The 26983-nt window shown below is 40.1% G+C and overlaps 1 protein-coding gene and 2 gene segments (V, D, J or C); 2 read left to right on the top strand and 1 right to left on the bottom strand.

Moving 5' to 3' along the window:
* The window catches only part of LOC144535673 (Ig kappa chain V region Mem5-like), a 46200-nt gene extending 40223 nt beyond the window's left edge, over positions 1-5977 (top strand). Inside the window, 2 exon segments of the V gene segment in view lie at positions 2781-2816; positions 4155-5977. Of these exon segments, the coding sequence occupies positions 2781-2816; positions 4155-4474 (356 nt within the window).
* Positions 5854-7824, top strand: LOC144535675 (immunoglobulin lambda constant 6-like). The segment is given in 3 exon segments: positions 5854-5977; positions 6347-6425; positions 7210-7824. Coding segments are annotated over 3 exon segments (426 nt in total).
* A 3904-nt stretch (positions 7825-11728) lies between these two features.
* Positions 11729-26358, bottom strand: LOC144534783 (serine/threonine-protein kinase PAK 2-like). 6 transcript variants are annotated; one of them, XM_078276808.1, is made up of 16 exons: positions 25993-26358; positions 20519-20634; positions 20100-20293; positions 19887-19993; positions 18603-18750; positions 18495-18511; positions 18279-18392; positions 17919-18051; positions 17749-17812; positions 16493-16541; positions 15931-16043; positions 15665-15782; positions 15051-15150; positions 14722-14918; positions 14062-14199; positions 11729-13783 (listed from the first exon to the last, which is right to left on the bottom strand). In XM_078276808.1, the coding sequence occupies exons 3-16, from the start codon at positions 20275-20277 to the stop codon at positions 13697-13699; spliced, it is 1563 nt and encodes a 520-aa protein (XP_078132934.1). In that variant the 5' UTR covers positions 20278-20293; positions 20519-20634; positions 25993-26358; the 3' UTR covers positions 11729-13696. The 6 variants fall into 6 exon arrangements, with proteins under 6 accessions (XP_078132934.1, XP_078132931.1, XP_078132932.1 ...); XM_078276805.1 differs by lacking the exon at positions 25993-26358 and adding an exon at positions 22521-22640; XM_078276806.1 differs by lacking the exon at positions 25993-26358 and adding an exon at positions 22521-22640 and having other exon boundaries at positions 20525-20634.
* Positions 26359-26983: the final 625 nt, after the last annotated feature.

Raw genomic sequence — 26983 nt, 5'->3', positions numbered from 1 at the left:
GATTTCTCAGAACTCTATTGCACTTTATTTGCTAATGCACCTCAACAATGCACTGTATATGATCATACTGCATTCTGTGTTTTATGCTTTTTTAAGCACTGCTATAAAGAAAAAGCACTTTTAATGATTGGACTACTGGTTAGATGTTAAACTGCATTTCGTTATACTGGTTGTCCTTACTTGTGCAATGACAATACAGTTGAATCTAATCTAATCTAATCTTTCAGTGTGAATCTTTTTCAGTCTGTAAACTTTGTTTCTCTGCAGGTTGATGAAGATGAAGTTTCTGCAGCTTCAGTCTGATCTTCTTTGTCTCTCTGGTTTTCGGTGTTGATCAGTGCCGGAGATGGTCCAGTGGTGAGGGACAAGGACTGGGGAAGTGGAGATGTGTGTTCAAATCTCTCCTAAGGTGTGTTAAGCAGATGTGTGGGTTTCATTTATCTGCTCCAAAAAAATTCAAACCCTTCAATCACAAAAGCTGTTTTTCATTGCGCGTCAATTTCAACTTGCAAATTTCCATATTTCCAGCATCAACACACAAGGAAGGAACAGAGAACAGGTAAGTCCTTGATAGCCCAGGTGGTTCAAGCTAGGTAGTTTAGCAAGCCAGCGAGCTTGACGGGCAGTTTTGGCTGATTTTGTTATCACTTTACATGATCTGCAGTGTTTTAGTCTGCAGGCTGTTTAACTGACTCTGCAGCTGATAGAGGAGCTGGTCGTCTGACCTCCACCTGCATAGTACTTATTATACAGTAAACCTGCCTTATTACGGCTTTTTAATCGACCGTCAGCATGCTTTCAGTTACAGTTGGTACATTTTTAAGGAATAACAATCCCTAAAAGATAAAATCTTACTAAAGTGCACAAAGCCCTATCACTCAAAACCAAGGTTCAGGGAGATAATGTAGCAACAGAAACTGATAAACTGGAAGAAGTCCCTGCTCCAATCTGAAAATGAGACAAAAAAAATATTACTTTGAAGAGGAGCAGAGATCACAAGGTTTGTGATTGGTGAGGTTCCTGTCAGCTCTGTCATGTGTGTAGCTCAGCAGCTGGATGTGTGTGTGTGCTTAATAACTGTCATGTTGATGATTGATGCTGCTAATAAGTCTTTGGTCGTTTATTTGATGAAGAGTAGTAAGAAATGTAATGGTTTTATATCTTCAACTGATACTCCTCTCTGTGGGAAATGAAAAGCTTTGGATTAAACATGTAAATATTAATGTTTCTCCTTTAAAAATTTGTAATGATAGCGAAATTAGATAGTAGTAAAGAAAAGTAAATAATACATGTTTTAATCATGCCAAGAAACTTGTTGTGAACTGAACTTGATTTTTTAGCGAGGCAGAAATCATGAGTCAAATATGTGATCGAGCAACATTTGTCTCTTTAGCTAAATCTGAACAGAACATGATGTGGTGTCATTAGATGTTTAATAATGTGTTTAATTAAGTGATTAATATAAATATGTAGTTTGTGCTTGGTGGGGTTACTGTCAGCTCTGTGTTCAGTGGTCTGTGTCAGAGTCTCTTCCTCTTCAGCAGCTGCAGTCGGTTCCTGCTGTAACAGCTCAGAGTCTCTGCAGTCTGACTGAGGGAGGTTTTTGTACGATGACAAATCACTGTGTGAACGACTCCACCACTATGGTAACTCTGACAGTAATAAACTGCTGCATCTTCAGTCAGAACTCCACTGATGGTCAAAGTGAAGTCAGAGCTGCTTCCACTGCCACTAAACCGAGCTGGTGTTCCTGATTCAAGGGTGCTCGCATATTTTATGAGGAGCTTTGGAGTCTGTCCAGATTTCTGTTGATACCAGGACATAGCCCAATCTCCATCACTATATTGATAAACCGGTCTGTTGATTTTACAGGTGAGAGTGACAGTGGATCCTGGAGTAGATGTCACTACTGGAGGCTGAGTCACAGTCACCTGACCGCTGCATCCTGCAGACAAAAACCAATCATTCATTTATCAGCAGAAATAAATGAGAGAAAAGGCAGCACATGATGTTTGAAATGTTGCTGAGTGAATGAACCTGTAAAACAGCAGCAGGCCAGCGTCCAGATGAGGATGGTGATGAGAGTCATGGTGGTTGTGTTTCTGCTGTGTTGACTGACAGATCTGAGTCCTGCAGTGTTGAACTCACAGGACTATAAAGCTTCTCAGTTCACTGGAGGATCAGCTGACCATGCAAAGCCTCCTCTCTATGGAAATGATTTCTCTGCTCTCAACAGACTGAAGGCAACGTGGGACACAACATCAGGAGGAATACTGCTCGGTTTAACAATATCTATGATGTTATTGTGAAGGGAAAAAATAGATTATAAGCTTAAGGATTTTCAACATTTGGATAATAGTGTCACTGTGGTTGGTATAATATATGTATTTATTTTCCTTAATTAACTTGTATTGTAAACAATATACTTTTGAAAGCTGTTGATCATAAACTTGTGGATCAAGATTTCTCTAAAAAAAAATTCCTTTTCGTTTTTCTTTGCAGTTTAACAAATGATGAAAAAAATATTTTTAAAACATTACAGTTTTTACACATTAACTGTTTGCCACTCAACTGTTAAAATAATACAAATTACAATAACAATTATTTAATTGGTTTTTGAAGAAATTTCAGGTCTAATAGTTAAATAATGTTGTATATTGAATAAATTAAAAAGAAATTGCAGTTTTGAGACCAAAGAAGTGAGTTTTCAGTGGATAGATGCTTGTTCCCAGTGCAGGAGGTTTTTGTACGGCCACTTAATGAGTTTGTATCACTGTGGTGGACTTTTGGTGGAGGAACCAAACTCATCATTTACTGTAAGTACCACAGATTTCTCATTCCTACACCATGAACTATTATACTAAAGTTTGCATCAGAATATAATAAAACACAAAATTATGTTGGATATTTCATATGTTTTGGATATTTTTGGATAACTATTAGGCTGGTCTGATATTGACGTTCAGGAAGAACCTTGTGCAGAGATTAATATTCTTTTAGTATTAAAGATGATGTTATGATGACTTATATGCAGATTGCTTTAATCAGATATTTGTTTCACAAAATTTGGTTTGAAACTTTTTCTGAGCAAATTTGTATAGTCCAGAAAATAGCTTAAAAATGTAGTTCCTAGTTTTTTATGTTTTCACATTTAAACAATTGTTTGGTATAAAATATAATGTTAAAACAAGTAAGTGAGATTAAAATGATTTGTAGTATCGCTGTAGTTCAACTTCCCAGTCCGTTAGTTTAAAGTAGTGAAAAGGAAGTGAAACAGACAGATGACAAAGTCTTTAACTGTATACAGATGTTACATTTCTTTTCACAAAATCATCTCAGGGATGAGTTATTAACTGTCAGACATCATAAAGCAGATGAGAAGATTTCATTTAATGAACATTAATTCAACTTTTCTATTAGCTTTAAACCTTTAAAGTCATGTTGCATATTGTTGTCTAATTCATGTTTATGATGAGTTCCACAGTTTTTTTTTTAAAGATGAATTGCTTTAATTGTCAAAATGACATCAACTGTTATAGTTTTCTTTTATTAGACCTCATTTTCTTCCATATCTCAGCTCCTCTCCTCTGTGTGATCACATCATCACCAGCAGTGGAAAGAGGATCATCAGGAAAATGAACTTGAAAAAATAAAAGTAAAAGTAGTCAATGCAGAAAAATCCTCAAATTTTAGAAACAGGAAAGGATCAAAACAGTTCTGTGGTGAATCATCTAATCATTTCAGCTGTACTTGTAGACCTGTATATTGTTGGATAGTTTATTTTAAAATAGAACATAGTATTTTTTAACTACACGTGTTTCGTGTGCAACAAACTTAATTTGTAAAGTAACTATTAACTAAAGCTGTTAGATTAATGTAGTGGAGTAAACAGTACAATATTTCCCTCTAAAATATAATGGAGTAGAAGTATGAAGTAGCATGAAAAGAGAAGAGTCAAGTTAAGTACAAGTACCTCAAATTTGTACAGTACTGTAGTAGACGTACTTAGCCACATTCCACCACTGAGTATCCCTCACACAGCTACTCCCCAGTAGTGTTAACCTCTGTCATGTATCAGAAGTGTCTCATGTTCAGCCGTCTGTCCAACAGTGGTAGTTAATGTTCTCCTGGTGTGTCTCTGCTCTCCCGTCCAGCTGGTCCCATGGTCAGGCCCTCAGTCTCTCTGCTTCCCCCTTCCTCTGAGCAGCTCTCTGGGGGCTCGGCCACGCTGGCCTGCCTGCTGACTGGCTACTCTCCTCAGGGAGCCGTGGTGAGCTGGGAGCTGGACGGTACAGAGGTGACAGAGGGGGTCATGAGCAGCTCCGAGGAGGAGAAGAGTGGACGCTACAGCAGCAGCAGCACCCTGAGCCTGAGCCAGGAGCGCTGGATGTTAGGAGAGCTGTACTCCTGCAAGGTCCTCCATCATGGCCACAGCCAGACCCAGTCCCTCCACAGGAGCCAGTGTAAGGTCTAGAGGGGCTGGCTGAAGCCCAGGACAGGAGCTCTGTGTGGGGGGAGCAGGAGGAACACACCTGCTGCTCTGATCAATATGAGTTTCAATGTTTGTAGAGGAAACTAAAGCTTTGTGTGACAGAGAACAGCCCTGCTGTAAAGTGTTGGACAGCAACTTAGAGGTAATGTGTGTAGCTCAGCAGCTGGATGTGTGTGTGTGTGCTTAATAACTGTCATGTTGATGATTGATGCTAATAAAGCTTTCACTGATGAATGACATGATGAAGCCTTTGGCCTTTTATTTGATGAAGAGTAGTAAGAAATGTAATGGTTTCATATCTCCAACTGATACTCCTCTCTGTGGGAAATGAAAAGCTTTGAATTGATCAATTAAATATTATTACGTTTTAAAGTTGTCCTGAACTTAGAACTATATAGTGATATAAAAAAGAAAAGAATACATGTTTAATCATGATAAAAACAAAAAACAAGAACAATCGAGTTTTTCTAAATATGTGATTGGACAACAGTAAATGTGAACACAACGTGATGTAGTGCTGATAGATTTGTTTTTAAAATATTTAATATAAATAATAAAATAAGAGCAACCTAATATATTAATATATTAGTGTGAATATGTATTTTGAGCTCTGTGTTCAGTGGTCTGTGTCAGAGTCTCTTCCTCTTCAGCAGCTGCAGTCGGTTCCTGCTGTAACAGCTCAGAGTCTCTGCAGTCTGACTGAGGGAGGTTTTTGTACGACGACAAATCACTGTGTGAACACTCCACCACTATGGTAACTCTGACAGTAATAAACTGCTGCATCTTCAGTCAGAACTCCACTGATGGTCAAAGTGAAGTCAGAGCTGCTTCCACTGCCACTAAACCGAACTGGAATGCCCGATTGACGGGTTTTCGCATATTTTATTAGGAGCTTTGGAGTCTGTCCAGATTTCTGTTGATACCAGAACATAGCCCAATCTCCATCATCATATTGATAAACCGGTCTGTTGATTTTACAGGTGAGAGTGACAGTGGATCCTGGAGTAAATGTCACTACTGGAGGCTGAGTCACAGTCACCTGACCGCTGCATCCTGCAGACAAAAACCAATCATTCATTTATCAGCAGAAATAAATGAGAAAAAGGCAGCACATGATGTTTGAAATGTTGCTGAGTGAATGAACCTGTAAAACAGCAGCAGGCCAGCGTCCAGATGAGGATGGTGATGAGAGTCATGGTGGTTGTGTTTCTGCTGTGTTGACTGACAGATCTGAGTCCTGCAGTGTTGAACTCACAGGACTATAAAGCTTCTCAGTTCACTGGAGGATCAGCTGACCATGCAAAGCCTCCTCTCTATGGAAATGATTTCTCTGCTCTCAACAGACTGAAGGCAACGTGGGACACAACATCAGGAGGAATACTGCTCGGATTTAACAATATCTCTGATCTTAATGGAATAGAAGAATATATTGATATTAGAAGTGCAGTTGAGGATTTAAGGATGAGTTTGTGTCCACTGTGGTTGGTATGAGATGTCTGTTTGTCTGCCTTTAAATTACTTACAGGGTTTACTGAAGATAAATAATATATTTCACTTCTGCTTGAAAAACTTTTGTTAATTATTTTTATTTAAAAGAATCATATTCATTTAACTATGTATCTACTTACCTATATATAAAACTGTGAAAAAATGACTTTGTTAAAAGGCGACTGTAATTGTTTCTTGGTCAGGTGTAAAAAAAGTAAAGTAAAATTAAAGAAATAATATTCATTATACAATAATTTCAATCTGTATCATTATTAAAGCCTTGTATATTCATTTAAGTATAAAGTTTTCTGTGTAATGAGAAAAAGCAGAGAGTTTTCAGTGGATAGATGCTTGTTCCCAGTGCAGGAGGTTTTTGTACGGCCACTTCATGAGTTTGTATCACTGTGGTTGACTTTTGGTGGAGGAACCAAACTCACCGTTGACTGTAAGTACCACAGATTATTTATTTTATACAACATACAGCAGATATAACTTTTGATCAAATATTGAACAAGAATGTGATCAAGTTTAGTGTTGATAATGTCATTGATTATTTGTACTATTTTATGAAGTGAGAATGATCTCCTGATCTGAAAAGAAATTTTGCAGAAATCAATGTTAATTCAGTATTGTATCTTTAGATAATAAACTTTAATGAAACTGAATAAAATCTACTCTTCTATTTGAAATAATAAGATGTGTTAAATATTTTCATTATATACATTTTAATGTAGAATTTTCTGAATTAATATTTTTTTTAAACATAACCATAATTGATATATTTTTATATATATATTTTTTCAAAATATTTAAAGAATTAAAATCTGATGTGGAATCCTGTTTAATACGAATACGATTTGTTCAGTAAATGCAGTTTATCTTTGTGTTCACGGTTCATTCATTTGACATGTAGTGGAAAGGAAGTGAAAGAGACAGATGACAAAGGTTTGAGCTGTAGTCACATGAGTGTTTCAGCTCTGTCAGTTTAAACAGAAGAAAATCATCACAGGGACGAGTTATTCACTGTCACACATTATGGAACACATATGAAGATGTCATCAATGATCATTATCAATGAACCTTTTTAGTTGCATTTACACTTGAACCATGTGTCTGATGGTCTGTTGTTGTTGTGATCAAATATGAGAAATGACCAGTATGTCATGTTTTTCTATAACCAAGCCTTCACTCTGATTCCTCTGCCTTTTCTCCCCCCCTCTGTCCTCCAGTGGGTGTGGTGCGGCCCACCCTGAGCCTCCTCCCCCCCTCCAGAGAGGAGCTGCAGCAGGGCAGTGCCACACTGGTGTGTCTGGCCAGCGGGGGCTTCCCCTCAGCCTGGAGGCTGGGCTGGAAGGTGGGGGGCAGCAGCAGCTCCTCAGGGGTGTCCCACAGCCTGGAGGTCCTGGGGGGGGACAGCCACTACAGCTGGAGCAGCACCCTGAGCCTCCCTGCAGACCAGTGGAGGAAGGCGGGCTCAGTGAGCTGTGAGGCCAGTCTGAATGGACAGAGCCCTGTCACTCAAAGCCTGGACCCTGACCGCTGCTCAGAGTAGAGCTTCAGCAACACTTCCTGTCTGGAAATGATGCTGCTTCTTTGATAGAGATCTTGATGAAGCTACACATCTCCTCTGCTCACATATTTCTGCATGTTTCACAGCTCTCTACTCTGTGTTTTAGTGTGCATGTTGCTTTCTAATACTCATATTCTGCATGTTCTTCTTAATGTTCATCACTTTTCATGTTACACTGAATTTTATTAGTTTCACTCCAAGAGAAAGTATTCATTCATCAACAATGTGGTATGAACATTAAACCATCATTAAATAAAACTGTGGATTATAATGAGTCAGTGTCTTTGTATTTCTTTTATAATATATTCATTGAATGTGGAATGAGAAATACCTTCTTGATCATCTCAGTATAACACCTGATATTATACTACAGCTCAGGATATGTTGAACTTTTTGTGCGACATTTGAATTTAAAATACTGCTTTTTGAGTTTAAAAATCTTTTTGAGTTTTTTGATTTGTGCAGCTATAAGTAGAGGTACTGTTAAAGTATTTGATATCAGTGGCTACAATATAACAAGAATTTAACTTTCCCAGTTTACTTATAAAGAGTTGAATTAACTGATGAGAATATAAGTTTAAAACTGTATGTGTAAGAGCGTCTGTGAGTTTGTGTCAGTTGTATTTAGATTCATTGTGGTTCTGCTTGATGACTCTTGTGTTGTGTTCACTGGACCAGTTCTCCTCATCACAGTCTCTTCACCAACCCTCTGCACCTGCAGCAGGCCGCTTTCACTTCAGTCAAACTGAAGGAGGTTTTTGTACGGCTCTAAATCACTGTGTGAACACTCCAGCACTATGAGCACCCAGACAGTAGTAATCTCCAGCATCTTCAGCCTTAAAACCACTGATGGTTAAAGTGTAGTGAGAACCAGATCTACTGCCACTGAATCGAGGCGGAGTTCCAGTGAAGAGAGTTGATGAAGAGTATATAAGAAGTTTAGGAGCCTGTCCAGGTTTCTGAAGGTACCAACTGAGATCAGCACCAATATTTGAACTCCCTGAGGCGCTGATGGTCACAGTCCCTTCAAGACTAACAGACTTGAATTTGTCAGCCTGAGTCAGAAAATTGTTGGCAGACGACTCTGAAATGATAAAAGAAATGTGACCTTAAGAAGAAATGTTAGATTGCTAACAACATGGATCAGCAGTTTAAATTATAATAAGAAGAAGACCAAAACACAAAGAAAACTGGACACAAACATTAAAAGAACAAACAGAAATTGCAGCACACATAAAATTCTCTTTAAATGTCAGATACACTTTCAAAATCTCTCACCCTGACTCAGAAAACCCAACATGACAAACAGAGTTATTAGCAACATCATCCTGATGCAGTTTTCAGTGTGAGTGCATGGAAACAGTCCAGACTCTCTGTGACATAAGAACTTAAAACTGTGAGGAGCAGTGATGCATTAAAATCATGCAAAACACATTTGGGTACACCTGTCCTTGTGAAACAGAAAGGGAGAGATGAGGTGGAGTCAGTAGAGGCTACATCTCCCTGTGGACTGATTAAGAACATGTAGAATCTTTGGACTTTCTGTTCCTCTTCTCTCTGCAAAGTTTCCCAAAGGCCTTTGTGCTCATAAAGAGATACAGACTTCCCTCTGCTGGTTGTACAGGTTAAATATCTTCACATGGACATGAGATTGCTGTTGTGTTCATCATTGATTATGTACTTCAATCGGGTCAGAGGTCAGATAGTGTTCTGAAAACAGGCTGCAAAGTGTCCTCTTGGATGCCTGTAGATATAATATGGAGTGCCCTCTCCTGAGGCCATATGGGCAAGAAAACGTGATGATGTGTCTTCTGGTGGGCCCTTCATGTGGAGAAGCCACAATAAGAGAAGCCTTTATGAAACAGTCCTCTAAATGTTGAAAGAAGGAAAAGACAAACAGTCCAGGTGGGATTTCAACCCACAACCTTCAGACTGTAAAATTGCATTTTAACCAGCTGAGCTAAAAGAAATCTATGATGTGTAGTGACTCTCACACAGAGAAGAATCAGACTTTGTCAACATGTTTCAGTGTGAATCTTTTTCAGTCTGTATCTCTGCAGGTTGATGAAGATGAAGTTTCTGCAGCTTCAGTCTGATCTTCTTTGTCTCTCTGGTTTTTGGTGTTTATCAGTGCCAGAGATGGTCCAGTGGTGAAGGAACAGAGAACAGGTCAGAGCAGGTGGGTCAAGCTAGCTAGCTTAGCAAGCCAGCTATTTTGACAGGCATTTTTGGCTGATTTTGTTATCACTTTACATGATCTGCAGTGTTTTAGTTTGCAGGCTGTTTAACTGACTTCAAAAGTACAGTATCTCTTTCATTTAAAAACTTTGACTTCAAATTGTTTCTCTTCTTTGCAAACTTTTCTCACTTTGGTTCCATCTCTCTTTAACATGTGGATGGCGTCCGCTGCTGGCAAATTGATCCAATTTTTGATTCACTTTGATTTCCTTCCTTGTTTTCATGACCACCGAGTAGAGACACAACATGAGCTGCTGCTGAAACACATAAGTCTGCTCTCCGAATCTTGATTTTTGGTTCATATAAAAGCCTATAGTACACTTCAGAAATACATTCATCATGTATATTCATCATGCACATTGTATTTAGTTGTATTGCCTGTTTTCTGCATACATGTGCAACCCTATGTCACAAAGTGTACTTTAGGTTATGCAAAAAAAGAGTCTGTATTCTTTTTTATTGTTTCTTGTGACTGTGTGCATAATTGAACATCTGGAGCTGTAAAAGGGAACAAAACCTGACCTGAACCTGTCAGGGACATGAACATCTGAGTTTCACTTCTTCTTTTGATTGGGGTTGAACTTGATGAAGTTCCTGTTAAGTTGTGCTTTGGGTGACTGTGCTATTTCCAAGTGAGCCGTGGTGCATATCACAATCTCCTGCAGTAGGTCACAGCTTCAACACAGTGATCTGTATGCAGTCTAATTTGAGGGAGGTTTTTGTATGACTCTGTATCACTGTATGTATGATACGCTCCCATACAGTTGTAATCTCCTGCATCTTCATCCTGGACTCCACTGCTGCTGAAATAAATTTTGTAAAAACAGCCATTTGGGAGTTCGCCCAGGTTTCTGCAGGTACCAACTGAGATCATCATCAACTCCTGTACTGGCTGTGCAACTCAGAGAGGCCGACTCTCCCACACCAACAGAGTTTGATACAGGAGATTGAGTCAAGGTTGGATTGGTCATCGATCACGTTGGATGGCTTGTGGCTCGGAGGTAGAATGGTCACCCAATAACCACAAGGGAGGCAGATCAATCCCAGGCTTCTCAAGCCACATGTCAAAGTGTCTCTGAGTAAGACACTGAGTCCCAAATTGCTCCCCAAATGCTGAATGCATAACTGTCCGCTGCTCCTAATATTTACGATGGATTAAATGCAGTAATAGAATTTCAGTGCATTGTACTGTTTGTATGTGACGAATAAAGTTTGTAAGAAAATAAAACTTTGCATGTAATATATTATATCAAGAACAGTTCTAACATAAAACCAATTATATATTTATGGATGTATGCTTGTGTGAGATAAAATAATGAAATAATGTGTTACTTGGCATAAGACTTGCCGCCTAAAAACCAGCTGATCAACAGTTATTCAAATTATGTATGTGGGTGGACACGCATGTGCCTGTGAGAGTTGTCTATGTTTCTGCCACATAAAGATGAATACTGCTATGCTATCTTGTGTGTCAAAATAGGATAATGTAAATTAATTTGAATCATTCACATTATGGACAGAACACAGCCCCCACCCCATCCCTGCTTTATAGGAGCAAGATCCTCAGAGTCTTTGTAGACATTTTGTATGACTGTAGATGTTTTTTTTCTATTTAAAGTAGTTTTTAGTCTCTTTATGGCTATGGTTTTTTTTCCCTTTGAGGTTGATTTGTATCGCTCTGTGGTCGTTTGGTGTCTCTTAGAAGTAGTTTTGCGTCTCCTTGTGTCTATTATTTTTTGTCATTTTGCGTCTCTTTGTGGTTGTGTTGCATCTGTGTTATTTTATGTATCTGTGGTGGTCATTTCTTTTTGAGGTCATTTTGCAACTCATTGTAGTTTTTTGATTGACTTTCCAACAATGAATGCTACCAGTCTCTTCAAACAGAAGTTCTTGCCCAGGGCCCCTAAGCCCGGTAGGCCCGTTCAGTGATCCAGACACAAGACTGTTAAGGTCCACCTTTAATAATAATTTACATACTGCTTAGATGATATTCAATGCCAGAAGTTGTTGGTTTCATGATTAACAACAACACATTCATTTTACACTCTTCGATCATTCATATTACATGTATTATAACTGGAATGTCTGTTCTGGTCAAAAGCAACATAACAGTGTATTTCCAGCCTGTAATAGTATTCACAAGTACTCAGTATGTGTGTGTCAACTTGTTGAGTACCATTCGTGTGGGTTTTACTGCATCATGTATCTGTTAAAGGCACATTTAGTCAATGTTTTTAAATGCTTTCTAGTGATTGTCTAATCATGCTGGAAAATGAGGAATAAACCAATCTCATTTGATACTCCAAGCAGGGTAAAACAATCATTTCCTAATACTGCTTGACCCGATTGTCTTAGGCCTATCATTACAATTTATGGTTTGAAGGCCATAATTACACAGTTCAGGGAACTGAGAATGAATTGGTACACAAAAACAAAAAAATGATTTGCCTTCTGTTGTGTTAGTAACAAATATAAAACAATGATATACATACTTTTTAAAAGCTGTTAAAAATACAGGACATCACCAATACATAATATACACAAATAATGCAAAGTCTTCCTCCAGTTTAACACATTCGGACAATTTCATACAGTCTTTGTGTTGTACTCACACCAACACACCGACAGTAAGGCGTCTATTGCAAAAGGCACACCTAAAGACAAACAGAACATCTAGAAGAAACATCATAGTGATAGAAATGTGGCTTTAAACATCAGAGTGTTCAGACGGGTTTGCATAGTTTGTAGAAGAGCCTGCACAGAGAGTTTGATTGCAGAGGTGTGTAAAGTTTGAGTGTTGGCAGTGTGTTTTGGTGCTTGGTAACACCCGAAGCTGCCACCAGAGGGTGGAAACCCATAACAGAAAAAATATGGTCCTTTTTATCTACCATTATAAAATAATTGAAAGTTTCATGTACAGAAACTAGAATCCCATTCCTTTTAATAGAATGGTTACATTTTCAGTGAGACACAGGGTCAAACGGACACACTGATTTGGCTTTCCCAGTGCACAAAGACTGCACTGTCCCATGCTGTGAGCACAGTATTGGTACACTTTAGTTTTCCATGTCACTTGTAAAACTTTCAGGACGCACATGTGTAACCACCATAGCAAGAGCAACCATGGAAACCACTTGCAAAGGTTCCAGCCTCTCCACACAAACATTCTCTCAATGAAGAAGGTCGCAAATGTCATAAAACTTTTATCCAATACAAAAGAATTTAATTTTCAGCTCCTAACTGGCCGAATGAGAAGACACTAAAAATAAAGAATGCGTTTGTCCAAACATTAAGTCTAAAGGGCTCCTACAGTAAGTCACTACCTGATGTGGGTAATAGGCCAACAAAATATGATAAACAACTAATAAAAAGACATTTTAATGGCCAGCAAGAAAATTAAGATCAGCTCACTGGCAAATTTAAAAGAATCCAGTAAAACCAGAGATGATAATTTGCACAACTCACCACTCCTTGTACAAATGCAGTTTGCAGCCCTGAAGAACTTCGCCATCTATTCAAACAAAAAAACGCCTCTAAGGGATAAGATCCTATGTGAATATGGCCGTTGGTGTGCAAAGAGTCTTGAACCTTTGCAATTGCGACCCCCGCATTGCTGATATGCATACTGTAGTAACCAGCGTCAACATCAACAACACACACATGCTTGGCTGCAACAAATAGAAAAGCCATTATGGCTATATGCGGCTTTAGAACAAGGCACAAAACGTAAAATAAATCTGGCATCACAACAAAAAAACACTGGGAGGAGTGGAGAAGCGTGTTGTGAGCCTTTGAAGAAACACAAACACTAGCAGGGTGCTGACAGTCATCAAACGGAGACCAGTAGAAGATGCCGGCTGGTTTGGGTGCCATTGGTGTCAGCTCTTATAGTCCTTAGAGACTGGGATTTAGCGGTTGCTCCTCATGGCCTCCTTGGCTGCCAGGATGAGCGGGGTGAGACTGGACAGAGGCTTGGCCAGCTTCAGGAATGGGTGCTACAGACAGACGGACAAAGAAATGCAATCATGAAACATAATAAGTTGCGGAATGAACTATATTTTTGGGATTAACTCTGAAAAATGTGTGCACAGAGATTTGGGGTCGTTGATTGGACAAAACATAAGAAATCGTACTGGGCATTTCTTTGCTATTTTCTGACATTTCTTAGAAAACAATCAAGACAATAATAAACAGTTAAATCGATTAATTGAGAAAAAAAATCTGTAGATTAAGAGGGATATATTCATATATTGAGGGTGTAGGCCTTTTCTACCTGCAGCAGTTCTCTGCCTGATCCTCTTTTCTCCACATCCATCTCCAGACAGCGGGTCAGGAAGGATCTGAAGACAGGAGACAGCTTCTCTGGACTCTGCAGCTCCGGAGTCCCATTGGTGGCGATTAAATACAATGCCTAAGACGAGCACAATATCAAGTTGAGAAAAGCAGTATAATATAATCTTTAAGCATTTCAACATTCGTTCCATTAAAGACTTTTGCTAACATCTGACAGATTATAATTGTTTTGTTTTTTCAGACCTTTTGTTGATACTACTGCTCAAATATAGCTTAATGATCACAATGGGGACACTAAAACATCGATAGAAAAATCTGAAACTGAACTATGGACTACTTTTCCCATTGGAAGTTAAGAAAAAGTTCTGACATTTTGGAAAATATGTTTATTGCTTTCTTGATGAGAAGATCAATACCACGCTCATATCTGTCCGATAAATATGAAGCTACAGCCAGTTAGCTTAGCTTAGCACAAAGCCTGAGAACAGGTGAAAAAAGCCTGGTTCTGTCCAAGGGCTTTTTTTCTGAAATGTTTTAAACTGAAAGACTAATTACATAACGAACTGAAAATAACTGCTACATGCCACCAAACACCAACATGGCTGCCACCTGTCCATTCTTTCTCCCAGCACACACTCACCCTGAGAGGGTTCTCGTTGAGATATGGAGGCTCTCCCTCCACCATCTCTATGGCCATAATCCCCAAAGACCAAATGTCCACTTTGGGCCCGTAGGCTTTCCTGGTAACCACCTCTGGAGCCATCCAGTACGGTGTTCCCACCATGGTGCTGCGTTTGCTCTGCTCGGGCGTGATCTGGGCGCAGAAGCCAAAGTCGGCTGCAAAGAGAGAAAGGAATTGTTGAGATCAATTTATTCATGATCCTTACCACAGTTAAGATTAAAAGTAAACCTGCAAATGGAAGTGTGGCAATAGTATTCAGTTAGATATATGCGAGTGCTCTCCCTTACTGAGTTTGACCGATCCGTCCATCCCCAGCAATACGTTGTCACTCTTGATGTCTCTGTGGATGACCTGGTTGGCATGAAGAAACTCCAGAGCCTGGAGGACCTGGATGCAGAGAGGGAGGAAGGTTAGGATCCCCAAAAGCACAAGCACATATAGTGACACTATACAGTACACATTCCTGCCAATCTTATCACACTATTCGGCTAACCGACAGGTGGCAGTAATGCGCAAAGGAACACAGCAATATGCCAGCAAATGCAGGGAAGAGACAAAGAAGACTGCAAGCTTGTAAACATGGATGTGAACTATTCAGTTTTTAAACATTTATTACAAATCAGCTTTGCAAATGTTTTCTGAGGAAGGACATGCATTTATCACGTTTGTTAGATCTCAAGGATGCACACAATACATTTTGGTAAGTAACTCTTACAAGACACGTGACAAATACGGGCTCTGGTCAATAAATGATCCAAAAGCTAACATGAGAGGATGTAAGTGGGTCATACCGTCTTATTGTAGTAATATGTGAGTCTTGGATTATGTGACACAGGTGCTTTTAGTGTTTTTTTTTTTTTTTTATTAACCACGAGGCTCAGTTGTCTGAAAAGAATCCTACCTCTCTGCAGACGGCGGCGATCTGAGCCTCGTCCATACACGTCTCTGTCACAACATCAGTTAGGGAGCCACCAGCCAGGTACTCCATCACCACGAAAAGCTCGTCTCCCACGAGGAAACTGCGCATGACCGCACACACACGCGCACACACACACACACACACACACACACACACACAGTCAATTCCACAAAGTAGTCGACTCACAGTTGGTGCTGTGGATGTGTGCTGTAGGTTTGTCTGTACTGTATGTGTTAGGTCAGAGTTACCTATCTACGAAGTTGACAATGTTGGGGTTCTTCATCTCCTTCATGACCAGGATCTCATTGATAATCAGCTCTTTCTTCGGCTGCTTCTGCAAGTTTATCTGTTTGATGGCCACCTGCAGAACACACCATCCTGTAAAAGTGGTACAGCCTATACACGCAAGCTTTATGGGTAATTTCATGGTACAACTAATTAACTTGCTACTAGTCTATACTGTATGCATACTTTTAACTTGTTGAAATTTGGACTGTCAAGTTGCCAAGAGAAAACATAGATATTTTAGATAGATAGATACATTAGGTTTTTAGTATGTATTCTGAATACAAATCATGTTGCAAGGGGAAGATATCTCTCCTTTGATAGGTTTCTGTAATATATAAAATAATAAATGTAAAATATCTGTATTGAAACAAAGAAGCCTTCCCTAAACTATAACAATAATTTAACAGAATCAGCACTTCAACCAACAGTGATTTCTTTCAGTTACTTTCCATTGCTTCAACCCTACCAATGATGTTTGGGTCATTTTTGCAGAGGCAGAGACACAGGAAGAAGTAACCTTACCTCTTGTCCTGTGGCAACATCTATGGCCGTGTAAACTGTGCCAGATGCCCTGAAAGTAACAAACAGTAAGAAGTGAAATAACCTTTACAGTTTTATTTTCGATTGCTAAATGAGAGTGGGGACAACTGGAGTTACATGTGCGAAACTCTAACTACAGTCTGCACAGCAGCAGTTCATGTGAACCAAACTCTAGTTTGTTTATCATTGCTTGAACACAGTTTTCAAAACTCTACACATTATCCCATGGCTTTAACCACAACCTGCACAACACTGTGGATTTACAGCACTTTGTTCAAATGCTAACACACTGCTGTCAAAACTCTTAACCACACATTCAAAACACAATGGATTTCAGCCTGGTGTATTTCAAACACTGCTGATTGCAATTTCAACTGAAAGACTTGTTAGTGAACACATACTGCATATATATAGGGAAAGCTCAGAAATGCACTGTTATGCACTATACTGTTCGAGAGAAACAGTGAACAGTTAAAAGAGCAAAGCTAGCAATATGTCCAGGTAAGATGTCTGAGGTTACATATACAGCTATAAAAAACATGAAAAACATTACATTTACTACAGTAAAACTGCACATTTACTGTTTTTCAGAAAGTAATGGAGGTGGAAGCAATTACTTTGTATTTAGAGATGATACAGGTGCATGGCAAGGACATCCAATGTTTTTTGTTATTACGTACCTCTAGTTTTGAACTTTTTTTCCAGTCATTACATAAACTATTACAGGCAAAATAAAATGATATATCTATTGAAGCAAACTGCTGATTTTCATTCCTTTTTTTTTAACAACAAAAACTGGTATGTTATAAAATAAAAATGTTCACATGAAATTATTTCACTCTTTTCTTTAAAGAAACTATTGATAGGTGTGAAGTCACTAAAATTATTGAAATCTGTAAAGTTTCTAATTTGTGTTTTGGTGTTTGATGCTAGTGTTTTTACTCTCAGCGTGTTCTGAGTGACGGTGTGTGTCGTCTTGGTGAGGATTGTTCATAGTGTTTGGCTGCACTGTTTTGAGACGTGTGTGAAGAGTTTTGCGGGTGATGTAAACGGTCTAGTTTAGGTGACTGTTGGTAGTGCAGACTGTGGTTAGAGTTTTGCACGTGGCTTTAGTTGTGACCACTGTCGTTTAGCAATCATAAAAAAACTGTAACAACCTTCCCCTTTTGGTCTGTTTGGACTAGCAACCCGATTCCTGAAAATGTTCAGTGTTCAAATTATCCTGAATTCTGACTCACCCCTGGCCGATCTTCTCATAGCGGGTGTATTTCTTCTTAGGGTCTCCAATGCTGACAATCGTTCCTAGGAGTCATAAAAAAATAGTCAGCTCTACTGGATCCAAAAATAGATGTGGCTCTGCCCTCGATGTGTCATTTCTGGCGGGAATCTGCGTGTGTGTTTTACATACTGAGTTTCTCCATGATCTCCTCGTCTGTCATCTTGCCTCCTCCTCCTCCCTTCTTCTTCTGTTTGTCGCCTGCCTTAGAGGCGCCGTCTACCTCTGGAGCTGGGAGTGGGTCTATCACCGACCTCGTGTACATCTGACCGAACACAGGAACAAATTCAGGAATACTGACCTGGGGTGATTTGTCCCTTCTTATTTTTAGCTGCTTGTAAATTTGCCGATTGGCTATTCAGCTTACTTTAAAGTAATAAAGACTAAAAGTATCTCTGTGAACCAGTATCAACAAAGGGCATACTATCAAATAGTATTGTATTTTTAAAGTTTTTAAAAGCAACACATCACAATCTTTTTATCTTGACTTACTGATTTTGTGTGTTCCGGCCGCGGTGCCACAATTGGAGGTGGTGTGTCATCATCTTCATCATCGTCTCCATCCTTTCCACCTGTTGGAGAGGTCGCTGAACCCTGCTTGCCTGACTGCAACAGCAAGCATACGTAGATTAGGGACAGTCAGAAACTGCTGAATGTATTCAATTTAATGTTATGAATGAGAGTGGAAGTGATGAATGAACTCCTCACCGACTGGGAGTCTTTATCTGAAAGAGATCAAGCGTAAGGACGGATGAGTGAGTCTGCACAGTTGCAACATTAAACTTTGATTTATTTGTGCAGCTAAATAAAACTGACCCGAGGCAGAAAAACTGAGGTATTTCTGTTTTCCACTGGTGGAGTCGTAGAACTTCAGAATGTCGAGGACAGCCTGAGGATTCTGTTTCTGTTCTGATTTACTGATGTTGGAGGTTTGCAGGAGACGGGCCCACTGCTCCGGCATGCCCTGGACAAACACACATACACACATTTAAAAAACCTATACAGAGATCTACCCATAAAATACACTTTAAGGGCCCTATCTTGCACCCAGCGCAATTGACTTTGTACACCGACGCATGTATCATTCCTATTTTGCACCTGACGCACAGCGGACTTTTCCCTCAACAGACTCACGTCGGTAAATTAGGGAATGAACTTCAGCAAAAAGAGGAGGCGTGTTCCGGCGCAAACGCTCCCTAGTGCTATTTTGCAGTTTCAGAAAACAATTCTGCCACAGACCAGGAAAAACCTAGCCTAAAGTCAGTGGCGTGTTATTCAGATGCTATTTTAAGGGCGCATGCTTGGCCGTAATGTAGAGTGTGCACACCCTGTCAGCCTACATTGCAAAAATATCACCATGCATTCATAACCTCGTGATTCAGTGAGAGTGAGCCCAAAACCTCGGAAAGTATGTTTTTGTGACATTTCTTTATTTACATTTTGTCAAAAAGACAAATCAATAGCAAACGTCGGTCTCCTCGGCTGTGAACCGCTCCTGGCGTGCGCCCATGGATGTATTAATAATATAATCCGCCATTATAATAGCAAACCGCCATGGAACAAGCGCGCCTGCTTTTAAAGGGAATGTGAGATAACGCTCTGATTGGATTATTATGTTACGCCCAAACCACACCTACGAGTAATGTAGCTACTTCAGACCAACCCATTTTAGATTTGCGTCGGGCGCAAGAGTCATTTATCCCGCCGGTATAATAGCCTAGATCTGCCTACAAAGCTACTTGCGTTTGGCGTTTGATACTTGCGTTTCAGAACGTTAAAATAGGGCCCTAAGAGTTAAATGAGTCAATTTATATAATTCTCATGTCTATATGGTACAGATGTGGCTGGAAATTATTGAGACTTTGGAAAGAGCCAGGCTAGCTGTTTACCTCTGTTTCCAGTCCTAATGCTAAGCTAAGCTAATTGGTTCGACATGAGAGTGACGTCAATCTTCTCATCTAACTCTCAGCAAGAAAGAAAATAAGTGGATTTCCAAAATGTTAGACGTTTTAATGGTGCAGTAAGCCAAATTCTGGTCTGTAAAATGTCCCAATTATAAACAAGCACATTGCACTTTATTATTTAAGGTTAGATACTTACAGTGAACTCTCCAGTCACAGAATCAAAACCCACATGGATGGTGTGTTCAAAGTCTGAGGGGGATGAGATCTCAGGCCTGTCCTTGTCGCGGTCCTTCTTCCTGCCTCCTGCAAGTAAAGGTTAAGGGTCAACGTGTTGGTCATCCGCTGCAGTGCATGTTTTTTTGCACTTATGTGTGTCTACGTAAATGTCTGTGTTCTCCACATCTCTCACCTTTCTCAGGGGCAAACATTGAGATTATCTTATTTCTGGACTTCCTCTCCTCCGGTACGGACGGCAGTGGCCGAGAGTTGTGATTGGCCGACTGGGGGTCCTTGGCTCCTCCTCCTTGGCTGCTCATCCTGACAGGGGGGGCGGGGGGCTTGTCCTCACACACTCCGCTGTCACACATCTACACACACGTACACCTGAACGGACAGGATGAGACAATGCATACAAGAAATAGAGTAAATCAGTTGCACGCTCAGTCACTGGTTCACTTCTTCCTGTTTTTTTTTGATATTTCACAATGCTAGTCAAAGCTATACATGTTAGCCCAAAATGTTACTGAGAAATGGATGTAAATCGAGAGAAGCTTAACCTACATTACACAGAGAAAGAAACAACTCAACAACAATTTAAGGAAAACTCACACAGACCTAACTAATCCATCCATGCCACAATCTGTGGGTCAGCACCGAGTGTTGGAGCGAAGGGAACAGAGTGTGAGCAGGAAGCAACGCTGAATGGGCAAAGTGACGTGTTGAGTCTTGTTCACGGTAACACATGAATGAGGAAGGAAAAGGGGCAGAGAGAGAGAGAGGAGTGTCTAAGAGTTAGAGAGAGCCTTAAAATGGTATGACAACTGGCGCTAAAGGGAGAGGAGTGAAAAGAAAAACAGCTCGGAAAGCAGGAAAACTGAGCTGGATAAAGACAACTGTCAAGTACTGTACTTAGGGAATTTTGCAGTATTTATACTTGATTTCATGCTACTTCATACTTTCACTCCACTACATATGATAAGGTTATAAAATACAATGCATTGTTGTATATTAAACCAGTGGTTTCCAATCTTGTTGTTTTTGGCATATTAAGTTGGATTGTGAATAAACGATGTTTACTCATAATTTAGTAATAATTAACATTGCTATATTGATTCTTAATTTGAGTACTTCTTCCACCACGGTAAACACTCTTCTTATCCATTACCCTAATATGGTGAAATTGTAGACACACACACACACACACACACACACACACACACACACACACACACACACACACAGACACAGACAGACACACACACACTTACAGTCTTGCAGAGCTTGCAAGCAGTTTGATCGACTCTGAGCTGCATCCTGCATTCTTGGTGACATCACAGACGGGAAACAGGAAGCAAACAAAGGTTTCCTCACTTCCTGTGTCTGCCCGCCAATGACACGCCACATATTAAACAGACGGGGCTCACAGTGGGGATGCCTATGACATTTCTTTCACACATAAATCCTCCTCCTGAAGCAGCTCTGCTAACATGATTCCCCTCTGATACAAAACACCATAAAATAAGTTAAATCAGGAAAACTGAGACTGGCAGAGACCTGGCTCCATCGTGGCATCCCGGATCGTACTGTTGCTGTCACTTGACGGGCAGACTGCGTTCTGCGCCGACTGAGCGCAGGACTCTGGTGGGACGAGGGGAGGCGGACTCTATGTTTGCATCGGGGATGCTTGGTGTTCAAATGTTGTCAAAGTTGATGGACAATTTGCCTGATTTTTTATGTTAAGATGCCAGCCATTTTAGTAGCATAAAGGGACTACAACTGCTTTTTGTTGTGCAACCCTAAGTTGTATAATGGCAATTAATGAACCTTGAACCTGTGAAGCTATCTTGATACAGACTCCTTTCCTTAACACATTAACCAACACACACATTAGGCCTTTGAGGTAATCGAAAAAGCCATTTCACACAAAGCGAGAGAGTCCTTAAGCCATTAGCTGAAGACACATCAGCACTAACTTGCCTCAAGGAGAAATGATTCCCCTCCCTGCATCATTTCTGAACCATTCATTGTACTGTAAGTCAGATGCTTTATGATGGAAGCTATCCTAGCTATCACTACTACTGACTCTACTGAACTCTTCCTTTTATATAGCACATTTTCAATATCTTTAGTTTTCTATACTGTTTGTTTTTGCATTACATTTGCACTATTTAGAATGTATTATTGTATAGTACCTGTATATATTACTAAGCTTTATAATTATATATATTACTTATCTTTTTATCTTTATTAGTATTACTTGTCTTTTATATTATACTTGTTGTACCTGTCCTTATTGCACTGTGGGTCGGATAGTAACGTATTTTTGATTCCTCTGTATGTCTGGCACATATTGCAGAATTGACAATACAGTTGACTTGACTACTGTGCAATGATTTTGAATCACAGGATGGCTGTGAGCTACCTAAAGTGGCAACTTAGATCATGTAAGCTGATCAAACCTAACATTTTCCAGTGTGGCACATCATTATAAAAACACTACCCAATGAGCTAGTCCCCCTACAGAACATGAAACAGTCCTCTAGCTCTCTTTACGCCCACAAACACCTTTTCAATGCCTTTGTCTCATCCATAAAAGCTGCTAAATACTCACCTGTTCGTTTCCTCTTCTGCGTCCTACAGAAGACCAAGGAAACAATAAAAACTGTTGTATTCCCAGCGAGTGTATGCACCTCTTTCTCCAGTGCTCATTTATCTACTTAGCTCTTACTGTTTCCTTACCCCTCTTTTCTCTTCTAAAGGCAGGTCTTAGCAGGCGGCCTCATTCCTCAGTGATCTTGGATGGGACAAGTGTATTCTTGCCCCGACAGGATAAAATTAGACCCAGTCCAGCCTTAATGTGCATTTTCTAAGTCAGTGTGTGCGTGTGTGTTGGACTGAATGTTGGGTGCTGGCTGGCTAGGCTGAGACAAGTTGTCTCTCAGTAGGAATTCCATAGCTGCAGGGCTTGGGCGTGTTCTCCTGTCCACACACACATACACACGCTCCTCCTCATTCCCTGCCCTAAAACACACACTTCCCATGCCAACAGGGGTGCCATTGTGAAGACTTGAACATCTTTTATGTAGCTTCGAGCTAAGCTTACTGAGCGCAGCAAAAACAACTTTGAGGGGTGCATGCAGTTGAACATATCAGCAGCCAGTACTACAGGCTACATGCTCCTGTGTTTCAATTACTGCACACACCCTAGCACTACTTACATGATTAATGGATGAATGAGCTAAATTTTTGGCAGAGATCATGGCTTAATCATTAACTTAATTTTGGGACATTTTGGGAAATATTGTTTCTTGCCAAGAGTTAGAGGAGAAGATCCATACTAGCTGGAGCCAGAAGCCGGTCAGCTTAGCTTAACCCAAAAACACAGCAAGAAAAGTGTTAAAAAAAAAGAACAATTCTGCCTCTAACATGTGCCGGGCTATGTTGCTGTGCTATGCTAAGGCCAAGCTAACTAACTCTGTTTCCAGTCTTAATGCTAAGCTAAGGTAACCCCTGCCTGCTAGCTTCAGATATTTATCATATTGATCTTCTAATCTAACTCTTGCAGACTGATCTCACTAAGTGGCGTATGTATGACACGCCGATTCCTATGCCATTTTTGCGCATTATCAAGACGCATAATCGTTGTTTAGCGTGTTTATCAACGCGTTTGGCGTCCATTGACCTACATTACATGTGTATTATCGCCGTAGCGAGTAGTATGAAAGGATGGAGGTTGGTTGGGGTGGCAGATGCGTAAAACACAGGACTTTCACCCGGGAGAGCCGGGTTTTTTAATAAAGCCTTCCCCAATGTTCTTTTCCTAAACCCAACCGTTTATTGTTTTCCTAAGCGTGTGACGTTAATCACATCGTGTTTTGTTGTTTTTTAGTGTTACTAAAGCCTTTCCCAATGTTCTTTCCCTAAACCCAACCTTTTTTTACACGTGTGTGACGTTCTCCCGATAACACGCCACGTGGTGACGCCACGTGGTATGTATGTTTACATCCGCTGTATACAGCGTAGACATACACGTGGATAGCTCAAAATGCGTACAGATAACACGCCATTTGGCTTTAGGAAAGTGGCGTGTATGTTGACGCAAAGTCATGATGCCATGTTGACTCTTGGCAAAAAAGCGAATAGTTATTGGTTACATAGTTACATTATTGATTAATGTGGCCATTATTTTTATGATTAATCAACTAATCATTCAGTCTTAAAAATCCTCTCATTTTATGCTGGAACTAGCTTATGTTTGGCGTTTATTTTGTTCCTAATCATTTTAGCTCTATTTATGTGGATATGTTCCATTTTTAATTCCAGGCTGCACTTTTCCTTCACATTCCTGTCTCTATGCTTTCATTTTTTTCTAATTCATTCCCTCAAACTCTGCATGCTTGCTAACCACAAAGACTTTTTTCATATACAGACAGCATCCAACTGCATCTCTCATCTGTTCTCAATTCACAGAAGCTCTCTTTTCATCATCGCTGTGCCTCAGAGCCTGTCACATCCCTCTGCCCTTTATAATTTCTATTCCTCATTCTGTGCTCTCTCGCTGCATCAGAGCACTTTCTATTCCCTGTGGCTGGTCGCCATCAAGGGAAGCCCACTTCCTCATCCTGGAACTCCCCGAGCCCCAGAGGGTCACAGGACCGGGCTGGCCAACCAGAACGCAGCAAACACAGCCACCGAGCTGTTTACAGGAAGTGGACAGCAGGCCTTTTGTATTCGGCTTCTATAAAAGGAAATTCTGCGGAGGACTTCCTGGAAGGAGTGATGAAGCCGACACACACACAAACACTTCATTCACTCACACAGAAACACACACACACACACACACACACACACACACACACACACACACACACACACACACACACACACACACACACGTGTACTATATCTGTGCACACACACTCCCTCTACAGTTCACTTCACTGATTATGGGTCTGGCAGTGAATGAGGCGTAAACACACAGCCCAGCTGCACACCCACACTTGAACACCTTATCCTGTTATTCCAACAGCTGCCCCACCCCTGTGTCAACATTTTGACGAATCAAATTACCAACCTGGCAACCCCCAGGTTGCACTAAAGTTTGTACCAGGTACAAAACCAAGCTCAGGACTCATAGTCGACGTCTGTTAATTTCAGGTTGTAGTGCATGAATGACTGAACCAGTGTAGGCGCAGGATTACCAGTCTGGACTGAGGAATCACAGTCACAGATTTATACACTGATGTGTAGCATTCTCATCTGCCTAGAGGGCATGAGTCCAAACTTCCCCAGACACATTCTTCCTTCATATTTTCTGTTATCTTCCTACATGAAGCTCTAAATGCAGTTAAAAGCTTTCTCCACACTGCCAGGAGTACAAGTCTGGTGTCCTTGTCTTTGTTTGCAGGTAAAAACATTTAGTAGGTAGCACAGGTGGTAAACAACTAAACGTAGGTACAATTATTTAGAGAACTACACATTACATCTAGCCAGTTTACTGCTTCTTTTGCAGAGGTAATCATTGCCAAACCCTGAGCTGTAAACATACCAAAAAATGTGTAGCTACACATACATTATACTGTATGTTGTACATTGCTGCACAGAATAACATGAAGTGATAGTCAATCTTACAGAAAAATGTATTCTTTGAAACACACGTTTTACACGCGTGTCTTCTTCAATTACCTTTTATTAAACCAGCTTCTGAACTGCGTTCAGATATTCACAGGTCCATTTCAGTAAAGTAGGCCAGACTCCATTGGCTGTTATTACAGATGTATGTGTTATCTGTTATTACAATACTATAGAGTCCCAGTAGACTACCATACTTTGGTTTGAATTTAAAAGAAAGCAAGCCACAATACCCACTATATAACACTAGGATCTGGATCTCGTGACTGCTGTAGCCTACTTTATTTTTATCTCCTAAGGACACTAGAAAAGTGTCTCCATAGAAGAAGCCACTCAGTCGGACTGCTTCCTGTGCCAAAATAAAGTAAGTAGTAACAAAACTATTACCAAAGAATCAATTTTTATGTAAGATTGATTGATTGGCTGTGTTGAATGAGCAAATGTAAACTTACCGGTTGCTGTCAACCGCAAAAAAAAATCAACCGCACTCCGGCCCAAACTCCCGAAACTCTGCCCCGTCTCTGCTGATTTTGACTCCGTTTAAAGCCCGGATTTGACGCTGAGATTTCAAAAACTTCCCTGGAGGTGAGAAAAACGATGTCGTTTTAATCACACACTTTAATCCTGTCTCTGTCCCACAATACTACTGTCTCTTTGCTTGGCCCGGGGAAGAACCTGGCGTGGATGAAGCGGAACGTCGTAAAAACAAACAGAGGAATCCGAACCACACGGCTTCCGTAGCGCTCATTGCACAAAACCGGACAAAACGCAGAGAGCTCGTAAAGTGCGTGTACTTGGCAAAAAGCTACCGCTTTGCACCAATGCTGTGCACTGTGTGCACTACATCGGACTGTAAAAGTAGACGAACACACACCGGAAACAAGGTTTTCAGTTATTTCAGAATAATGTAAGAACTAAAGATTACAGTCTCCCAAAACCTGAGGTGACGTTCAGCTTGCCTGTAGTTTTCCGACAGTCAAAACCCAATTTAAAAGTAGTGAATACAAAGAATATATTAAGACTCTGAAATTATCCCTAAACACAAAAAAGAAATCAGTCAAAATGTACGGTGAACTCTTTAAAGTAGAATATAAATGGTGTATTGTTATTCATATTTTTATTTATTTAAATTCATATTCTTGTTTATCTGTACCATTATGAAATGTTTGTATATTTGTATGTCTGCAGTTCTGGCTGAATGTTGCTTATGTTTAAAAACGTTTCAGATGCAAATATTGGATCACATTATTACCTACAGGCCAATGCAGCTAGCATATGTGAAATGACAGCAGCGACTATATTTTTATAAATATTTATTCATTTATATTTCAAACTATAAACAAATGTGCACGCAACAAACAATGTGTACTTGTAGCATTATTATAAAATGTCACATAACAAGTTATTTATTTTGGAGGTTTCTACCGGAAGATCTACACTCGG

This window comes from Sander vitreus, chromosome 20 (genome assembly GCF_031162955.1).
Source record: "Sander vitreus isolate 19-12246 chromosome 20, sanVit1, whole genome shotgun sequence".
In the NCBI taxonomy this organism is placed as follows: domain Eukaryota; kingdom Metazoa; phylum Chordata; class Actinopteri; order Perciformes; family Percidae; genus Sander; species Sander vitreus.
This window is presented reverse-complemented; position numbering and strand designations above follow the sequence as displayed.

Excerpts from the sequence above, each read along its gene's own strand:
- LOC144534783 (XM_078276808.1), bottom strand. The coding sequence starts at position 20,277 with ATGTGTGACAGCGGAGTGTGTGAGGACAAGCCCCCCGCCCCCCCTGTC. Across the intron at positions 17,813-17,918 it reads GGAGATCATGGAGAAACTCA|GAACGATTGTCAGCATTGGA; the intron begins GTATGTAAAACA and ends TATGACTCCTAG. Across the intron at positions 13,784-14,061 it reads CAGGCAGAGAACTGCTGCAG|CACCCATTCCTGAAGCTGGC; the intron begins GTAGAAAAGGCC and ends GTCTGTCTGTAG.